The sequence below is a fragment of the Parasteatoda tepidariorum genome, chromosome 9 (genome assembly GCF_982258835.1).
Source record: "Parasteatoda tepidariorum strain Cologne lab strain chromosome 9, Ptep-v5.0, whole genome shotgun sequence".
Taxonomy (NCBI): Eukaryota; Metazoa; Arthropoda; class Arachnida; order Araneae; family Theridiidae; genus Parasteatoda; species Parasteatoda tepidariorum.
Genome location: NC_141763.1, coordinates 7,245,399 through 7,261,942, shown reverse-complemented (window position 1 = coordinate 7,261,942; position 16,544 = coordinate 7,245,399). Strand labels below are relative to the sequence as shown.

At 31.0% G+C, this 16,544-nt stretch overlaps 1 protein-coding gene across 3 annotated transcripts in view; it reads right to left on the bottom strand.

Annotated features, from left to right (window-relative positions):
- The window catches only part of LOC107448709 (crooked neck-like protein 1), a 64,564-nt gene that overhangs the window by 26,647 nt on the left and 21,373 nt on the right, over positions 1 to 16,544 (bottom strand). For 2 of the 3 annotated variants that reach the window (XM_087150759.1, XM_087150757.1), the window contains exons 7-8: positions 14,110 to 14,288; positions 7,742 to 7,903 (exon numbers count right to left, since the gene is read on the bottom strand). In XM_087150759.1, coding sequence (XP_087006885.1) covers positions 7,742 to 7,903; positions 14,110 to 14,288 — 341 coding nt within the window. The remainder of the gene's footprint in view (positions 1 to 7,741; positions 7,904 to 14,109; positions 14,289 to 16,544) is intronic. The other variant, XM_087150758.1, reaches the window with a different exon arrangement.

The window sequence follows — 16,544 nt, the reverse complement described above, 5'->3', positions numbered from 1 at the left end:
CATATGTCAGTGGAAATAAAAGAAAACGATCGCTGTAAAAGCTAACAAGAAACATTTTTATTATAAAACGACGATAGAACAATTAAGTTATTCATTAATTGTTTAAGAGTTTAGCATGATTCTTTCTCGAAGATTTTAAAATATACAGCGATATTTCAAGAACATTAGGTAAGAATGTTTTGCCCTATGCATTTTATTTGTAAAAACCCTTCTGAAACTAACTTTTAAATATAATTGCACATTAAAATTATTAAATAGTGTGACAAATTTATTTTTGTAAGTTCTAAAACAAATATCGATACTTGATAGTTTTCATCTAGAAAAATTTGTATTGTTACAGAAAATAAAATGTCACCCAAATATCAAAGAACTTCAACTAGAAACAGCTGGAATGAGACAAGCATGACTGAAGCTGTTCGCGCAGTGCTAGATGGAACTATGGGTTTCAAAAGAGCAGCCGACTCACATGGAGTTCCAAAATCTACACTTGAAAGAAAGGTGAAAAAGGCTCGCACAAATACATTGATTCCTGAATTGGCAGCAGTGAAAAAGTTGGGCAGATATGAGACTGTATTCAATGCTGAGCAAGAAAAAACGCTTGTTGAGCATGTTTTGGCTCTAGAAGAGAGACTATTTGGTATAACTTTAACGGACCTGCGAATGCTAGCGTTTGAGTTAGCCGAGAGAAACAATATTAAGCATAATTTTAACACAGGGACAAAAATGGCCGGAAAGTGTTGGTTGTATTCATTTCTTGGAAGACATAAAGAACTTAGCCTCCGAAATCCAGAGCCCACGAGTATGGCCCGAGCAAAAGGGTTCAATCGAACTGCAGTTAAGCAGTTTTTTGAACTTTTGAATTCTCTATTAAGTAAACATAAGATTACTCCAAATGATATTTACAATGTTGATGAAACAGGAATTCTTACAGTGCCAAACAAGCCTTCAAAAGTATTGAGTCTACGAGGAAAAAAGCAAGTGGGTAGCTTGTCTTCAGCAGAACGAGGAGTTTTGGTTACTGTTGAAACGTGCATTAGTGCAGCTGGGGTGTTCGTACCTCCTATGTTTGTATTTCCTCGAGTGAAGGAAAACCCAAGACTCATGGATGATGCTTTTCCAGGATCATTTGCAGTGTATCAAAAGACCGGCTGGATCACTAAGGAGACCTTCGTTGTTTGGTTTAAAAAGTTCGTAGAATTTTCCAACCCTTCCCATACGAAACCAGTGCTGTTGCTGCTTGATGGACACAACAGTCACACCAAAAGCTTGGAACTCGTAAATTTGGCAAGAGAAAATAATATAATCATCCTAACTTTCCCCCCACATACAACCCATCGTCTTCAGCCCCTGGATGTCAGTTTCATGGCTCCACTGATGACGTATTATGAGCAAGAAGTTAGAAAGTGGCTGTTCAACCATCCAGGTAGGTGCGTGACAATTTATGAAGTTGCAAAACTGTTCAACGCAGCCTACTCACGGGCAGCTGTTGCAGAAACTGCCATTAAAGGGTTCAGCAAAACTGGAATAAGTCCTTACAATCCTGACGTCTTCCCAGATTACTTGTTTGCACCTTCTGTCACCACTGATCCCCCAACGTCAAACCAGCAGCAAGATCTTCCTGATGTTGGGCACCAGACTGATGTGGGAAAAGACCAAGAGCAACCTTCAACATCTTCGAGGGACATCGTAGGAGAAGACCAATCTGCAACATTTTCAGGGGAGAAAGAATTAGAACCCTCCTGTTATCCCCCTAAGCTACCCTTTTCAATTACTCCAAAGTGTGTTCTACCTGTACCTCAAGTAAAAGGACCTCGCCCAGAAAAATGGCTGATAAAAGAATGAAAAAAACTGTAGTAATAACATTATCTCCATATAAAAGTGAATTAGAAATGGAAGAGAAGGAAAGAATGATTAAACTACAAAAAAGAACTAAGAGAATTGAAGAAAAGGCTTCTAAGAAATCTCTCTTAAGAGCACAAGGCACATCTCGACAACGAAAATTGCAGAAATAAGCCTTCATGTTTGAAAACTCAGTCTTTAAAAACAAATGTAACATCTTACTTTTTTGTGTACTTACTTATAAAACAACAAACTATATAAAAGTGTTAGAACAGTAAAATCCCATGAATATAATTTATAGAAACTTTGCTTTGCAGTTCTCTGTCAGTTAATTATGTTTTTCACTTAGTTTTATGCAAAAAATTAAACATTGTAAACCCTATCCCGTTTTATATGTAAAACACAGTCATTAATGTCACAGTCATTAAAATTAGTTTAAAATATGCTTTTTGTGTGCTTCAATAAATGTTGTAGCTACAAAAAAAATAATGTATGGTTTTCCTTAACAGATATTCCGTAGTAAATAAAAACAATAATGGTATCCCGTTTTGTCCAACTCTCCCCTATATATATATATATATATATGTCAAGGTGCTTAGTCAGATTTTTCAACAAAAAATAAATACCTTTTAAGACCTTTTTAAGCACTCAAAAAGTAATTCGAATCACTTTCCAAAAACAAAAAATCATAATTAGGATCTGTACAGTAATAAAAACTATTCTTTTCTATCGTTTTAAGTTCTTAATTTAATAAACATAAAATCAATAAAATTCAAAATTTTTACATAACATACCTGCCAGGGAAAAAAATAGGAACATGTCACGCGGTCGCGACATTAAAGTTTACTTCTTTGCACTAAATGTTTGTATAATTGTAACTGTATAAGATTTAATGTAACAATTATTATTGATTATAATACATATCAACTGACAAGATTTCTGATTATTATTCTTATTCAACAAACTAATTAAACAGAAATGATAGCTGATTTTAGTAATTTAAAACATATTTAAAAACAAAATATTTTATTATTACTCAAACATATGTGACAATAAACACATATAAAAAAATAATCAATTATTCTTGTTAAGTGCTACAGTTGTAGTAGATTTGGCTAATTTTAAAAACTTTTCATCAAACACTTGTCTATAACAAGGCTGAATCATTTAGGACTTGGCAATCAAAATTGCCTGCAAAGTAGATGCATTCATGCAACCCCTAAACTCAGTCTTATTTTTTCGCACTGGACTAAAAAGTCTTTAACAGTCTGCATTACTGTGAGGAAATGTTAAAATTCCTAACATTACCCGTGATAATCTCGCATATTTTGGTTTTCCTAGAGGACCTTTCTCTTTAGAGAGTTCTGCCCACTGCTTATCAGCTCTTGCATTATTTATAGTAGATTCAGGACATTTTTCAAGCTGATAAGACAAAAGTTCTGGCTCGAGAGTATCAATTGCATCAAAATACGATTCATAATTTTCTTTAAGTAGCATAGAGGGATATAAGTCAATAAAATATTTCACAGATGAAAATGTCTTCTCAGTTTTTTTAGACATATCAGCAACTCCAGCATGTTCTAATAATGGCAAATTATGAGGGAAATCAGCAATTATATAATCACAAGATGAACAGAATTATTTTCTCACATGAGAAAAAAACTCGGTTCTCTCTTTGTTAGAGAGTTCTTCAATGCAGTCCTTGCATTCAGAGCCAACAACTAACTCATCATCTTTTTTTTGGTTCTCAAATATGTTATACCTAACATCAAATACAGAGTTTGAACTGCTAATAATACTTACCTTTACAAATCTACTTAATAATTCAGTGAAAAAATTTGCAAGTTCATGTTTTGTTTTGTGAACCTGAGGTTCTTCATATTGAAACAATATGCTGAATTTTTCAAAAACGATAATGACATTTTTTAGAAAGAAAGCTAAAGAATGATGCAAATTAGAACTAAGGACGAGAAAATTCTTTCATCTCTACCTAAAAATTTCTTTAAGTTCTCTTGAGAAACTTTTGTTTTTAAACCTTGCTTAAACCCATCATTTGACTTCATTTTCTGTTTAGATTTCATCTGGGCAACAGACTGGGGCAGTATCGGAAACCTTGCGCTTAGTATTTTTTATTTTAGACCCCTCACCTTCTGTTTGAACATCTTCATTTGTTTGTTGCTTCTGTAATTTTGGTATTACATACGTCGAGATTTTTGGTGAGAAATCTGTAGTTACTTTGCTCTCAGAACACACTTCTTTGAAATACAAAAGAAGACTTCTCCATTGTTCAAGTAAGCGAGTGATACATTTACCAAGGGATAACCATCTTGTCGCACAATGTTTTAGAATTTTTTTACCACCTTCTTTGTCAAACATTTTAAATTTTTTAAATTCTAATTTTCGTTTCCCACTTCTATGAAAATAATAATAAATATCTATAAGTAGGTCATCAAATGAAATGGGCAAAATCTTTGCTCCTTTTTCAGCCACCAGGTTGATCAAATGACAAAGGCAGCCAAAAACGAACAGATTAGAATGATTTTCCTTGAGATATGCACCAACTCCTTTGTTTTTCCCCATCATATTCCTTGCATTATCACAGGAAAACGATAAAAAAATTTTCCCATGGTATGCTGTGTTCAGAAAAAAAGGCACAAATTAGATTGGCAATATTTTGACCTGTACTCGAATCATTTAAAACTGGCAAAGATATAAGAGTGCAGCTCAATAACTCCAACACATCATCGAAAAATGTGACCACAATTGGATACATTTGATTGTCCGACGAGTTATTGCTTCCATCTGTCGCTCTGTTAAACACATTAGTCTTCAGCTTTTTTATAATTTGCTCGGAAGTGTTATTTGCGATTTCTTGAACCAAATAACTAGTTTCCGTTCTCCCACACGAGTATTTTTTTACCTCCGGAGAAATTGGAAACATCGCATCGCCCAAAACAACTTTGATGCATGGTCCGCAGCAGCTAACGGCATATTTTGTTCAAGGAGAAATCCTGTGAACAATAGTTCGGTTCTAATTGATTGTAGATCAATAGTGGACGACACCAAATCGGAAATTTTTACCAACTTTTTCATATTTGTATATGCGGTAGCATGCTTGGCTGTTTTCCCGTGTGAAATGATATCATACTTTCCGCCATGTGCTATACTAATGCCTGTATTGCAAGCAATACATAATGTGTACGATGTTCCCTTTCTTGATTTTTTGATGAAATAAAATTCTTCACTATAATTGTCGCGAAAACACTGACTTTGCCGAATTTATGACATTTTTTCAGATTACCACGTGGAAAAACATTCAAAGCTTAACTCAAATCGAAGAGATGCCATCCGAGAAACATTCAATAATGGTACGTTTGCAAGTAAAAGACAAGGAGTCAGGAAGCTAAAATTTCCTCTTGGTGTCTGTGAAGAGACTCGTACATACGTCATCAAATATACGAATGGAGCTAGAGGCGGAGCTAAGTGATAATGCGACATGATTGGATTTCGCCAATCGGACATAGATCGCTTTAGAGAGTAAAAGAAAAAATTACGCTATGATGAAGAATCGGAACATTTTGTCCCAAAATCGTATTATCGGAACAAGGCATAAAAATCGGAACAGTTCCCATAAAATCTGTACAGTTGGCAGCTATGACATAATCACGATAGAATAACTAGTTTCTGATAAATATTACAGAGAAAATTGCAAAAAAGCATACATTTTTTCATTTAAAAAAAAAGCACCTTTAAAGGCTTAAAAAAAAAAACGTTAATCAAAATAATACTTTTAAGCATGTTTTAAAAACGCTACGTATATGTATGCTACACTTTCGTGGCAAGTTTATTGTTAAGAATCTTAATATCGGAAATTATTCAATTTCTATTTCAATCCATCAGATTTTTATTTGCAGTTAATTTCAATGCATTTTCTGTAATGATGATTGAGTAACAATTTTTATTGGGCATTTATTATGAAAAAAGACAAGTCTTACTACTTACAATTGTAAGAAGATTTATTTTCAAAAAACAAGCGCACACTTTTTCCACACACAGCGTAGTTGCCATGCGATGTGATCCATAATAAGCAGACTCCTTTGTTAGGATTGACACCACAAAAAGTAATCATAAGACCGAATGACGATATATCGAAAAATTTATTCATTTGAATAAGGTTTCGTCTTCATACAGACATTTCACTGTACAGTCTGGATTCATTTTATAAATAAGAGATTACATTTCTAACTAATTAACGATAATATATAAGCTAAGTGCTTAGTTTATCGTGCGTAAGAGATTATTCAATGTTCTCATCTGTTAGAAGGGCTAGTCTACAGTTAAAATATAAGTCTTTTTAGGTTTCGTGTTAAGATCCCTTTAATTCTACTTAGCTATTATTTAACATGTTTTATATATATATATATATATATATATATATATATATATATATATATATATATATAGTCGAACCTCGATTTCACAGATTTTTTTTTCTAATCCCTCGATAACTTGAATTTTTTTTCCCCCATAAAAAGTGCAGATTTTTTTTCTAAAATTATAAAAATATTCAAAAAAAAATTTAAGAATGGCTGACAAGGCATGGAATGATGTGTCTTCCTCTACAATAATGAATGGCTTCAAGAAGTCTGGATTCATTAAAGATCACAAAAGTAGTCAAACAATCAATATCATTAATTCTACTGAAAACTACAACGAAAATGATTGGGGATAGATTGACCGGACTCATGAAGCTTGATGACATGGAATTTCATGACTTTGTAAACGTAGATTGTGCAGTAACAGTGTGTGGTCAGTGGGATGATAATGATATTATCTCTCAAGCGAAAGCTTCTTGTGAACTATCAGAAGAAGAGGATGAGGAAATCGAAGATTTACTGCCCAATGTTACTAACAAACAAGCACTTTCTGCAGTGGACACCGTAAGGAGATTTATTGAGAGACAGCCGAATATGTCAGAGGAAACATTTAAAGCTATAGTCCACTTAGAAAGTGTTATAGACTAACTTTCTGACACATCTCTAAAGCAAACAACAATTGGATCTTTTTTTAATGAAAGTGTAAAAAGTGTTTTTAGAATAAATATGGAATAGTAAATAAGGTATGTAAAGAGCATTTTTCTTTATTCTTCCATTGATAACATGCGATGTCGATATCTCGAATTTTTCTCCTTTCCCTTCAAGTTCGAGATATCGAGGTTTGACTGTGTGTGTGTGATAATATATGTATATACAGTGAAACCTGTCTAAATTGACCACCCTTGGGACCAAGTCAAATGGTCACTATATAGAGGTAGTCACTTTATGAAGAGTCTTTAAAAAGGACTTTTTAAATAAAACTTGCAGAAAATGGTCACCTTACTCAGATTTTCACTTTACCCAGGTGGTCACTTTTACAGGTTCCACTGTATATATATATATATATATATATATATATATATATATATATATATATATATATATATATATATATATATTATACACATAGATTTCTGTTTATTAAAAAAAAAATTCCTTTTCAGCCAATATATGAGGAAAAAATCAAATTCATTGCTATTATGAATAAAATTGGCATTTTATTACCTTTATTATAACGTAAATATTTAAAACAGAGTATGTAGCGAAATTTTCAAACAAAAAATAAGCACTTTTCAAGCACTCAAAAAATATTTTTAAGCACTTTAAAAAAATATCATAATCAGATAGGGCTGGCAAGTTTGTGACAATTGATGGTTTTATTTGCTTGACAGTGACAATACGTCACCAACGACGAAATTAACAAGAAAAATAAAATTTTCTATCTCTATTAATGGCTTTTAGAAAACGAAAATTGAAAATAAGCACCTTTTAAAAACTCTAAGCATCCTGCAAAACAAATTAATTACCTCCTCATATTGATATTTCCTTCTACTGACAATGACATTTTCAATGCCAGCCCGGTCACCATATTTCTTCTCATGGATGGTGTAGTTCTTAAACAGTTCTTGGGCTTTCTCCTTTGGTATGTTATCAAGTGCATACTTGTAAATAACCCTAACACGATCATGCTGTACAAAATAAAAGAAATAAATTATAAACTATGTAGTATAATTCTATATAAGTGATTAAAAAACATTCAAATTTTTCATGTCTAACAAGAAAATGCTTCAGTACAATATAATCAGTAAATAACAGAATTTGCTTCATAAAAGTTCCTCATTACCATTTAATTATTTTATACATTTTTCTTATTTATAATTCTACATAGCTGCCAGAAAAACATCCAGTAGATTTTACGAAACAATATAAATTTCATGATAATTGCTGCATAATGTACTAAAAACTTTACACATAGGGTATTTAAGTGATTTTTATTGTTATCGAAATAGAAAGTTATGATTGACATTAAACATACTTGAAATGTTATGTATTGTGTTTAATCATAATTTCGAATATTAACAGGCATGTAATTCATCCAAGCTAGAAGATTTTTTTTAAATTAATTTAAAAAGAGAGTTCTGAATAAAAAAAAGTTTTGAACTGATTTCTACAATTGAGGTTCGCTTCATTATGTATTAGTTAAGCTTATTAAAATATTCAAGCAATAATCAGTACAAAAATTCTATTTCAATAGGGATTTTCTTAGGCAATTTACCAAATTTTAGGGAATTTTCTAAAATCTACAAAAACCAGGAGAATTTTAATTAAACCAGTAGACCAGGAGAAACTGACAAAATCCAGTAGAGTTGGCAGCTATGATTCTATATGAATTCAACTATAAAAAATTTTTTAATTTTTATTTATTTTAATTATTCATTTGCATTATTTCAGTTGTCAAAAACAAATGAACATTTGAAACTTTATCATGCTTTATGTATATTAATATTCACATTTTCTCTTTTAGTATGATCTATGGCTCTATAGTCCTGTCTCTTGTTTTTGCCCTTATTTCTTTAATGTGTAGTTATAGATTTGTCCATTAATGTTGAATTAAAATAGTTTTCAATTTTTAATCATTCGATTTTTGGATGCTTTAATATAATTTGTTTTCTAGAAAGCCGTTCATCCAGGGGTGATTGTGGGCCCAACTTAAAAATCTTGAACATTTCTTGAGTAAAATCATTCAAAAAATTAATATCCTTATAAATTTAAAACATTGAAATTTTCAAAACATGACATTATTAATGAATTATAATTAAAAATGAATAATTATGTGTAAGTTAACTTTTATCTCTAATCACATTTATTATTCTACCAGAAAAAATATTTACAAATGAAAGAGATGCCAAGTATAAATGCTAGTTCGAATACTTTTAAATAAAATATACCAGAATTTTATATATAAATGTGATCGATGATTTCTTGAAACTTCTGGACTTAGGATTCCCTGAAACTTTCGGATCGCGGTTAGCGAAAAATCAAGATTTTTTCCGGAGTACAATCACCCCTGTTCATCCCAGACGAACCCCGATGGAGTAGCAAGATAAGTTTTTAACTTCACTTCCACTAGTGTAAAAACTTAAAACTAATAGTCATAATTAAAATAATGAGAATCAAGACTAGAAATAAATTTTTAAAAAATAACTCATATAAGAGTTTTTACACTTTTAAATGATATAGGAAGACCATTAAGTTTGTAATAAATCATAATCTCATTAGAATTTATTCATATCACATTCATAAGCAACTAAATAGGCAATTTAACTAATGGCTCCCAAACTCCTCCCTTTACACATTATTTAAATAAATGACTGAAAAATATTATTTAGTAATAAAAAATGTGTTATTTTTTATTACTCTTCGTCTTGCTTACAAAAAAAATAAAAATTAGTAATCTTTAGCTGATGAGCAATCCTGACAGAAAATTCATATTGATCCCACTGACACCTTACAGGTGCACTATCTTCCAGGGTTGGAAATATCTGCTTGGTTTGTTTAGAGATGGGAAAGTGAGATAAAAGAAGCTTATCGCTAAATTCCACTCTATAGATGGTTTTAAAAATCGGTATATGTATTTATTTGAAAGTAAAAATTTCAAAATTTTTACAAAAAAATGAAGAAAAAAATCAGTTGAAGACAGAAAAAAGTTCATTATATCCAACTTCCTCACTTTTTTGGTTCACTATATCCACAAAAAATAACATTATACGCATATAGCAAGGCACGGGACCTAACATTTTGTTCACTATATCTGGGAGTTCACTATAAACCGTGTTCACTATAGCGGGGTTTGACTGCATGTATGTGTTGAATCTGTGCCAGATGACTAACTGAAATCCAAGGGAGAAGAAGTTTCTCATTTATATATTTTCCTTATTATAGTTTGTCTACGGTAAGAACTCCCCCTGCCACAAAGTCTGAGGCCATCTGCTGCTATGGAAACAAGAAAAGCGCATTTCAAGGAAGGTAGCTACTTTTCCCTCAAGAACTAACATAGTAGACCCGAAGAAAAATATTCCCTTTCTCTTACCGACCCAAGCCAAAACCTCTCCTAAACAGTGACCCCACACCCCCACTTGAAATAGTTACACCATGGATCCAGACAAATGGCATGGGGAGCACCGTGATGGCTGAGGGGATAGAGCGATTGCCATCCAACGCAGCGAACCGGGTTCAAACCCCACTCGATACTAATCCCGCATCCGGCTTGCACCGACCACGACCACAGTGCTGACATGAAATATCCTCAGTGGTAGATGGATCATGGGTTAGAGTCCCTTTGCCGTCAGGCTAACCGTGGGAGGTTCTCGTGGTTTTCCTCTCCATGTAACGCAAATGAGGGTTAGTTCCATCAAAAAGTCCTCAATGAAGGCAAATTTCTCCCAATACTTGATCCAGGAGTTCCCTTGTCTTCCGGATAGGGTTCAAAATTACAAGGCTACGGCGTTGAACATGAGTGGTGACGGTTATAAAACAAAATGGCCCTGTGGCAGAATTTTTTCTGGCTTTCTGCGACAAACCTAACTAGAACCAATATCTTTCTGCAAGATATTTTTATCGTTATAAATATATGTGTAATGAATTTATAATAATAGATGCACTTCATGTTTATAAAAAAGCCTACATGCATAGAATAAAACTATGTAGATTTTTTTTTCTTCATGTCATAATATAAGTTTAAATTTCTTAATAAGTTTAAATGTGCATAATCTTCGATAATAAAGAAAAATTGTAAATGTATAGATCTGCAGACAAAAATGCTTACTAGAGCATAAATAAAGATAACCCAGAACCTGTAATAAGATAGAACTTATAAAAATAGCTAAGAATGGACAAAAAGATTAAATTTATAAAACAACATAACTGAATTTGAAGTATCAGAAACAAATCAGGTGAAAAAATTAATATTGAGGTTGAGTAATCAAAATCAAAATAATAAAATAATATTGACTATAACCGAATTCTAAAAGCAAAAAAATTAAAGCAATCTATTTCTATATGAAAACAATTAGATTCGATTAATTTTGTGCTGACTTATTGAAAAAATTTTATAAAAAAAAAAAAAAAGAAGGTAAATAAAACTTTTTTCGTGATCAGATTAAGTTCAGAAAGAAAAAAATACACAGCGCTTGCGATTTGTATCAGAAGTCTCACTGTATTTTGTAAATATATAGCATTGATTCCACACGAAGTACGCAGACGCGGTTTCCGACTCGATACGCTCAAGACTATTCAACATCTCGAAACGAAATCGTCTTCATCAGTGCTGAAACATTGGTATTAGAGCCATACTCATTGGATGCAATTTTTTTCACATGCGTATGGAAACCTATTGAAAGTGTTTCGCCAGTAAATATTTTCCACCAATCTGGTTTTCATTCGCATGCCAAAAAATCGTAGATATCTTAGGCTTTATTTCATTTATCGTTATACTGCAAGTGTTTTTTTTTTATATCGACGGCTTAATTCAAAAGATATAGGCATTTTATCATCCGTTTCATCCTTGCTATCAACATCGCTACTAGTAAGAATATTTGGTTTGAATCTAGAACGGTTTTTTTTCAATATTAGTAGCGTGGAAAGCTTCTTTCCTCTTTTCCTGTCGCTTTGCAGAAAAAAAAAATCTCTGACATCGCTAGATATTGTCATTTTCCATCTTATTTCTTCTTCGTAATGGGCCTTGAAAAATAAGTTCAAATTTTTTTTTTTATAATTATTGTTGCAACACAAGAGCAACAAATAACCTTTTCGCTAGACATTATTTTTTTAAAAAAGAAAAAATCTTATGCATGAAATTTTCCACATAAGTGCAAAAAATAAAAAACGCTCTATTCTCGCAAGAAAACACAAAAAGCAAATTACTGCGCTAGCGATAAAGGCCGAAGTTGGCAAATGTCCCAAAAATAGCTTAATAAAGGGGAAAAAATTTCTCCCCTTTTATATCCAGTTACTGTTTGTGTTGGACACGGACTAGGGAGATTAACGGAGGATCATGAGTGCTTTCCCCTTCTACGGTACGCTAGAAAAACAATTATTTAAAAACAATTCTGTAAGAAAATAATTTTGCAGAACCATTATTGCTTCTGCAGAAATTTTCTGTTTCTGTCGAAATTATTTTTTTGTAAAACAGTTTCTGTTTCTGCAGAATCTTTTTTGAGAACTTTTGTTTTTGCCAAACCCAAAAATTTTATTTCCCAAATAAGAAAATCTTTCTGCAAGAACTCAGTCCCTTTCTGCGACAATGTCGCTGTGTCGCCGTGTTTCTGCCACGGGGCAAAATGGCATGGAGAGTTCTTACTCCAGACAAAGAGTTTTTAATGTACTTTAACCAGGCAAGTCATGACGATGCAGATCTGTCAGCATGTTTTAAAATATTAATAAGTTTGAACACAGGTTCACTTTTTTTTTACTAAAATCTTTCTTCTTTATTACTTTTTTTTTCGCAACAACTATTTTTTTTTTTATTACTAATCTTTTTTTTCTTCTTTTTTTTTAACTACTTTCATCCAAAATTACTGAAGCAAGTAAACATTTTGAAAAATCACATAGTATCTATTTAACTGCTTTAGGGGTGATTGTGAATCCAACTCAAAAATCCTGAAAATTTCTTGAGTAAAATCATTAATGACGCATTTAAAAAAAAAATTATTGTCTTTATAAATTTAGAGCATTGATACTTTTAAAACATGAAATTCTAAATAAATTACATGCAGCATAATTTAAATGAAAATGTATAAGAAAATGTATAAGTTTACTTTTATCTCTAATCACATTTATTATTCTACCAGAAAAAAATATTTACAAATGAAAGATGTGAAGTATAAATTCCAATTCTAATATTTTTAAATAAAATATACAAGAATTTTTATACATAAATGTGATTGATGATTTCTTGAAACTTCTGGACCTAGGATTTGCGGAAATTTCCGGAACGCGGTTAGGGTAAAATCCCGAATTTTTTCAGAGCCAGGGTATCTGCTACATTTTAGATTTTCAAATTCATGACATTTCATGACTCATTCCAAGAATTTTTCATGACTTAATGAAGTTACTATTTTCTCCAACAAAAACACAACAACAAATTTAAAAAAGCATTACAAAAAAATTCATTGAAATGATAGGTATAATCAAAACTTATACTCTGCATCTTCATATTTATAGATTTTAAATACAAAAAAAAACAGAGCAAAGAAAGAATTGGAGCAATAAAATAGCTGAAAAAAATACAAAAGCGAATAATTTTTTTCTCCTTTTTTTCTGCAGAATTACATTCTAAAGATACTTTTCTTGTTCATCGGAAAGGAAAATAATACTCCAGATTTTTCTGCTCTCATTTCGGAATAAAAAAATTTGCCAATGACAGGCTTGCCTTCAGCTAAAATTTTAAATTGATAAAATAAAAAATAATTACAAAAATTCTGAAATCACAGAAGTTTAAAAGATAATTCGCTCTAGAAATTATGTTTTTTTCTTTCATTTTTTGAAAGAACACCATAAATTTTTAAAGAACATGATAAAAACATTTTACATTTTAATCAAATATGACTGTGAGTGGGGATTTTGTTACACATTCAGATATTCGGAACATCATGAAATTGGGGAAGGAGGGGAGGATTCCATTTTAAAAATTAGATTTTTCGGCGACCTAAATCCATGACTTTTCATGATTTTTTTTAAAAAATAGTTAAAATCATGACATTTCATGACAAATTTTGTTCAATACCTAAATTCATGACTTTCCAGGCATGCAGATACCCTGAGAGCACAATCACCTTTGCCTTTTAAAATGCGAATAATTTTTTTAAATATCTTAAATAAAAAATTATGCCTTTACCTCCCTTTGGTTTTCTTCAAATTTAGCAAAAGCAACAAAGAGTTTCTCATCCATGAATTCTTCTCCATAAAAGTCCACAGATCGTTCATAAACAGTTCTCGCTCTGAGGATAAATCCGTTCGTCTCTTCAAATTTGGCAAACCTTATCCAATTCTTCACATCAGGATGACAAATTACAAGTGAAAATAAAGTTAAGGACTGACATATAGCATCAAATATTTTAGAAAGAGATATTCTGAAAACCAGTGGTCGGAGCTAACCTGCAACTTTTTTTCGTGGTTAGTAGATTTGTTTAGTACAGGGATGGCGAACCAATGGCACGAGACACAATATTTTGAGCACGCCACCGATCATAAAATTCACTATGATGCATATTGACAATTAAATTAGAATTCGCAAAAAGCAAACAAGAAAAAAACAATTATTAACAAAAAAATTAACAATTAATGCCAAAAGAAAAATAATAATAAAAAACAAGCTAACAATAAATAACTAGCAAAAAAATAATAATAATAAAATAACAGTCCTGCTTAAACTAACATTTTACAACCAAATGTAAGTTATTTGTCATCTAATCTGCAACAACAGAAGTCACACTCTAAGTTGTTACTTTAAGTTGAACAAGTATAACTGAGACATTGCAAAATGTGTTGTTTTTTTTTTCATTATAAATAGTTTGAGTTGATACTATTTTGTATTATTATTTTTTCAATAATTGAGAAGACAAAATTATTTGACAGCACGTCTATGACCACATTAAAAAAAAAAATTTTTTAAAAATGGCAGGTTGGTGCATAAAGGTTCGCCGCTTACTTTTTAAACAGGGTGCGTAGCCAAATTATTCAACAAAAAATATTTTTAAGCACTTTAAAAAAAGATAATTCCGCAGAGTGGGAAAGTTTTTGACAATTGACTGTTTTATCTTGTTTTAACTGTCATGTCAAAGAACTTTTTGGCATTGTTTTTGACAATTGTCAAAAAAATCATGAAATTTCAAATCATGTAAAACGAATAGCGTTTTCTTACGCTACGGACAGGCAATACGCCGAAATAAATTAAGGTTGAATTAATTGTGAAAATGCTGAATAGAACAACGGAAACTGTGTCTTTTCGCATAATTCGAAGTGAAAATCAACATAGTAAACGAAAAATATTATTCTGAAAGAGGGAGAATTAAGAACTTTTCAAAAACTCCCAATAAAAAAAGCACCTTTAAGGGCTTTTAAAAAACGAAAATCAAAAATAAGCACCTTTAGGCACTTTTTAAAAACACTACGAACCCTGTTAAAAAAAGTAGAATAGCGAGTAATGTGATATAAAGAAACATTAGTTTGTAGCAATTAGTGGCAACTACTGACAGACTAATAAACAGAACAATCCTGTTTTTAAAATAAATTCTTATAATAACACTTGTATTATAGTCTTACTCTTTTTTTAAAAAAAGAGTATTTTTTTTAAAAAAAAGATCCGACAATTTTTAATATTTTGAAGGCTGATCCAGAAGATATTAATAAACTGTACTGCTTTTTAAATTTATTACAATGCTTTTTTTTCTTCACCAAATCATTAATTTTAAAGTTAAAATTATTTAAACGGCATAAATTTTGCACAGTTATCAAAGAATTCATTACATGAACAGATGAAAGACTTGAGGTGATAAGTCAAACTTTTTGTAAAAATATGTCATTTTTCAGAGTTGCCACTCAAATCAGGAAGAAAATAAAATTTCCTGTGTTTTCCCCGTACATGTTATACACAATATATTATGAAGAAACAGAGCTATTACTGCAGGGTTGCCACAGAAAAAAAATGAATAAAATAGTTGCTTTTAGTAGCCTAGAGCATGAAAATAGTTGCCTAAATAAGAACAAAAATTCAGCAAAAATAAGAGAAAAATTTTATTAAATGACTCAATTTTCATATACCATGATCCATTTAGTCAAGCTGGTGGCAAATATGATAATTTTTATATAAACGGTAGTATTCTAGCAATAAAATTTTATATAAAAAAAAATTGTATATTTGTAGAAAATTAAATACTTTTAATTACTAGAATTCATTCAAAAAATACTTTTTCATTAAAAAAAAAAACACTTATTCAAGAAATTTTCCCTTTTATCAATAATTGATTTGGCATATATATATAGTGTGAAAAGTGATTACTCAAATTAAAAAATCATGCATCTTAATATTGTATTAAAAATTGGGGTTTTTAAAATCTTGCAGAATTTCGTAGCAATAACCGTTGAAAAGGAGATCGAGAAACGAAATAAACTTGCGACGAAATTTGTGCAAATTGAATGCATTAAAAAGTGATGACTCAAATTTGCAATCTAAAATTTTTCATTTTTTATTGTTTTAATTATTTATTTAATATTTTCAAATTTAATTTTACTTTACATTTTTTATCTTTTAAGAAAAGAAATTCAGTGTGT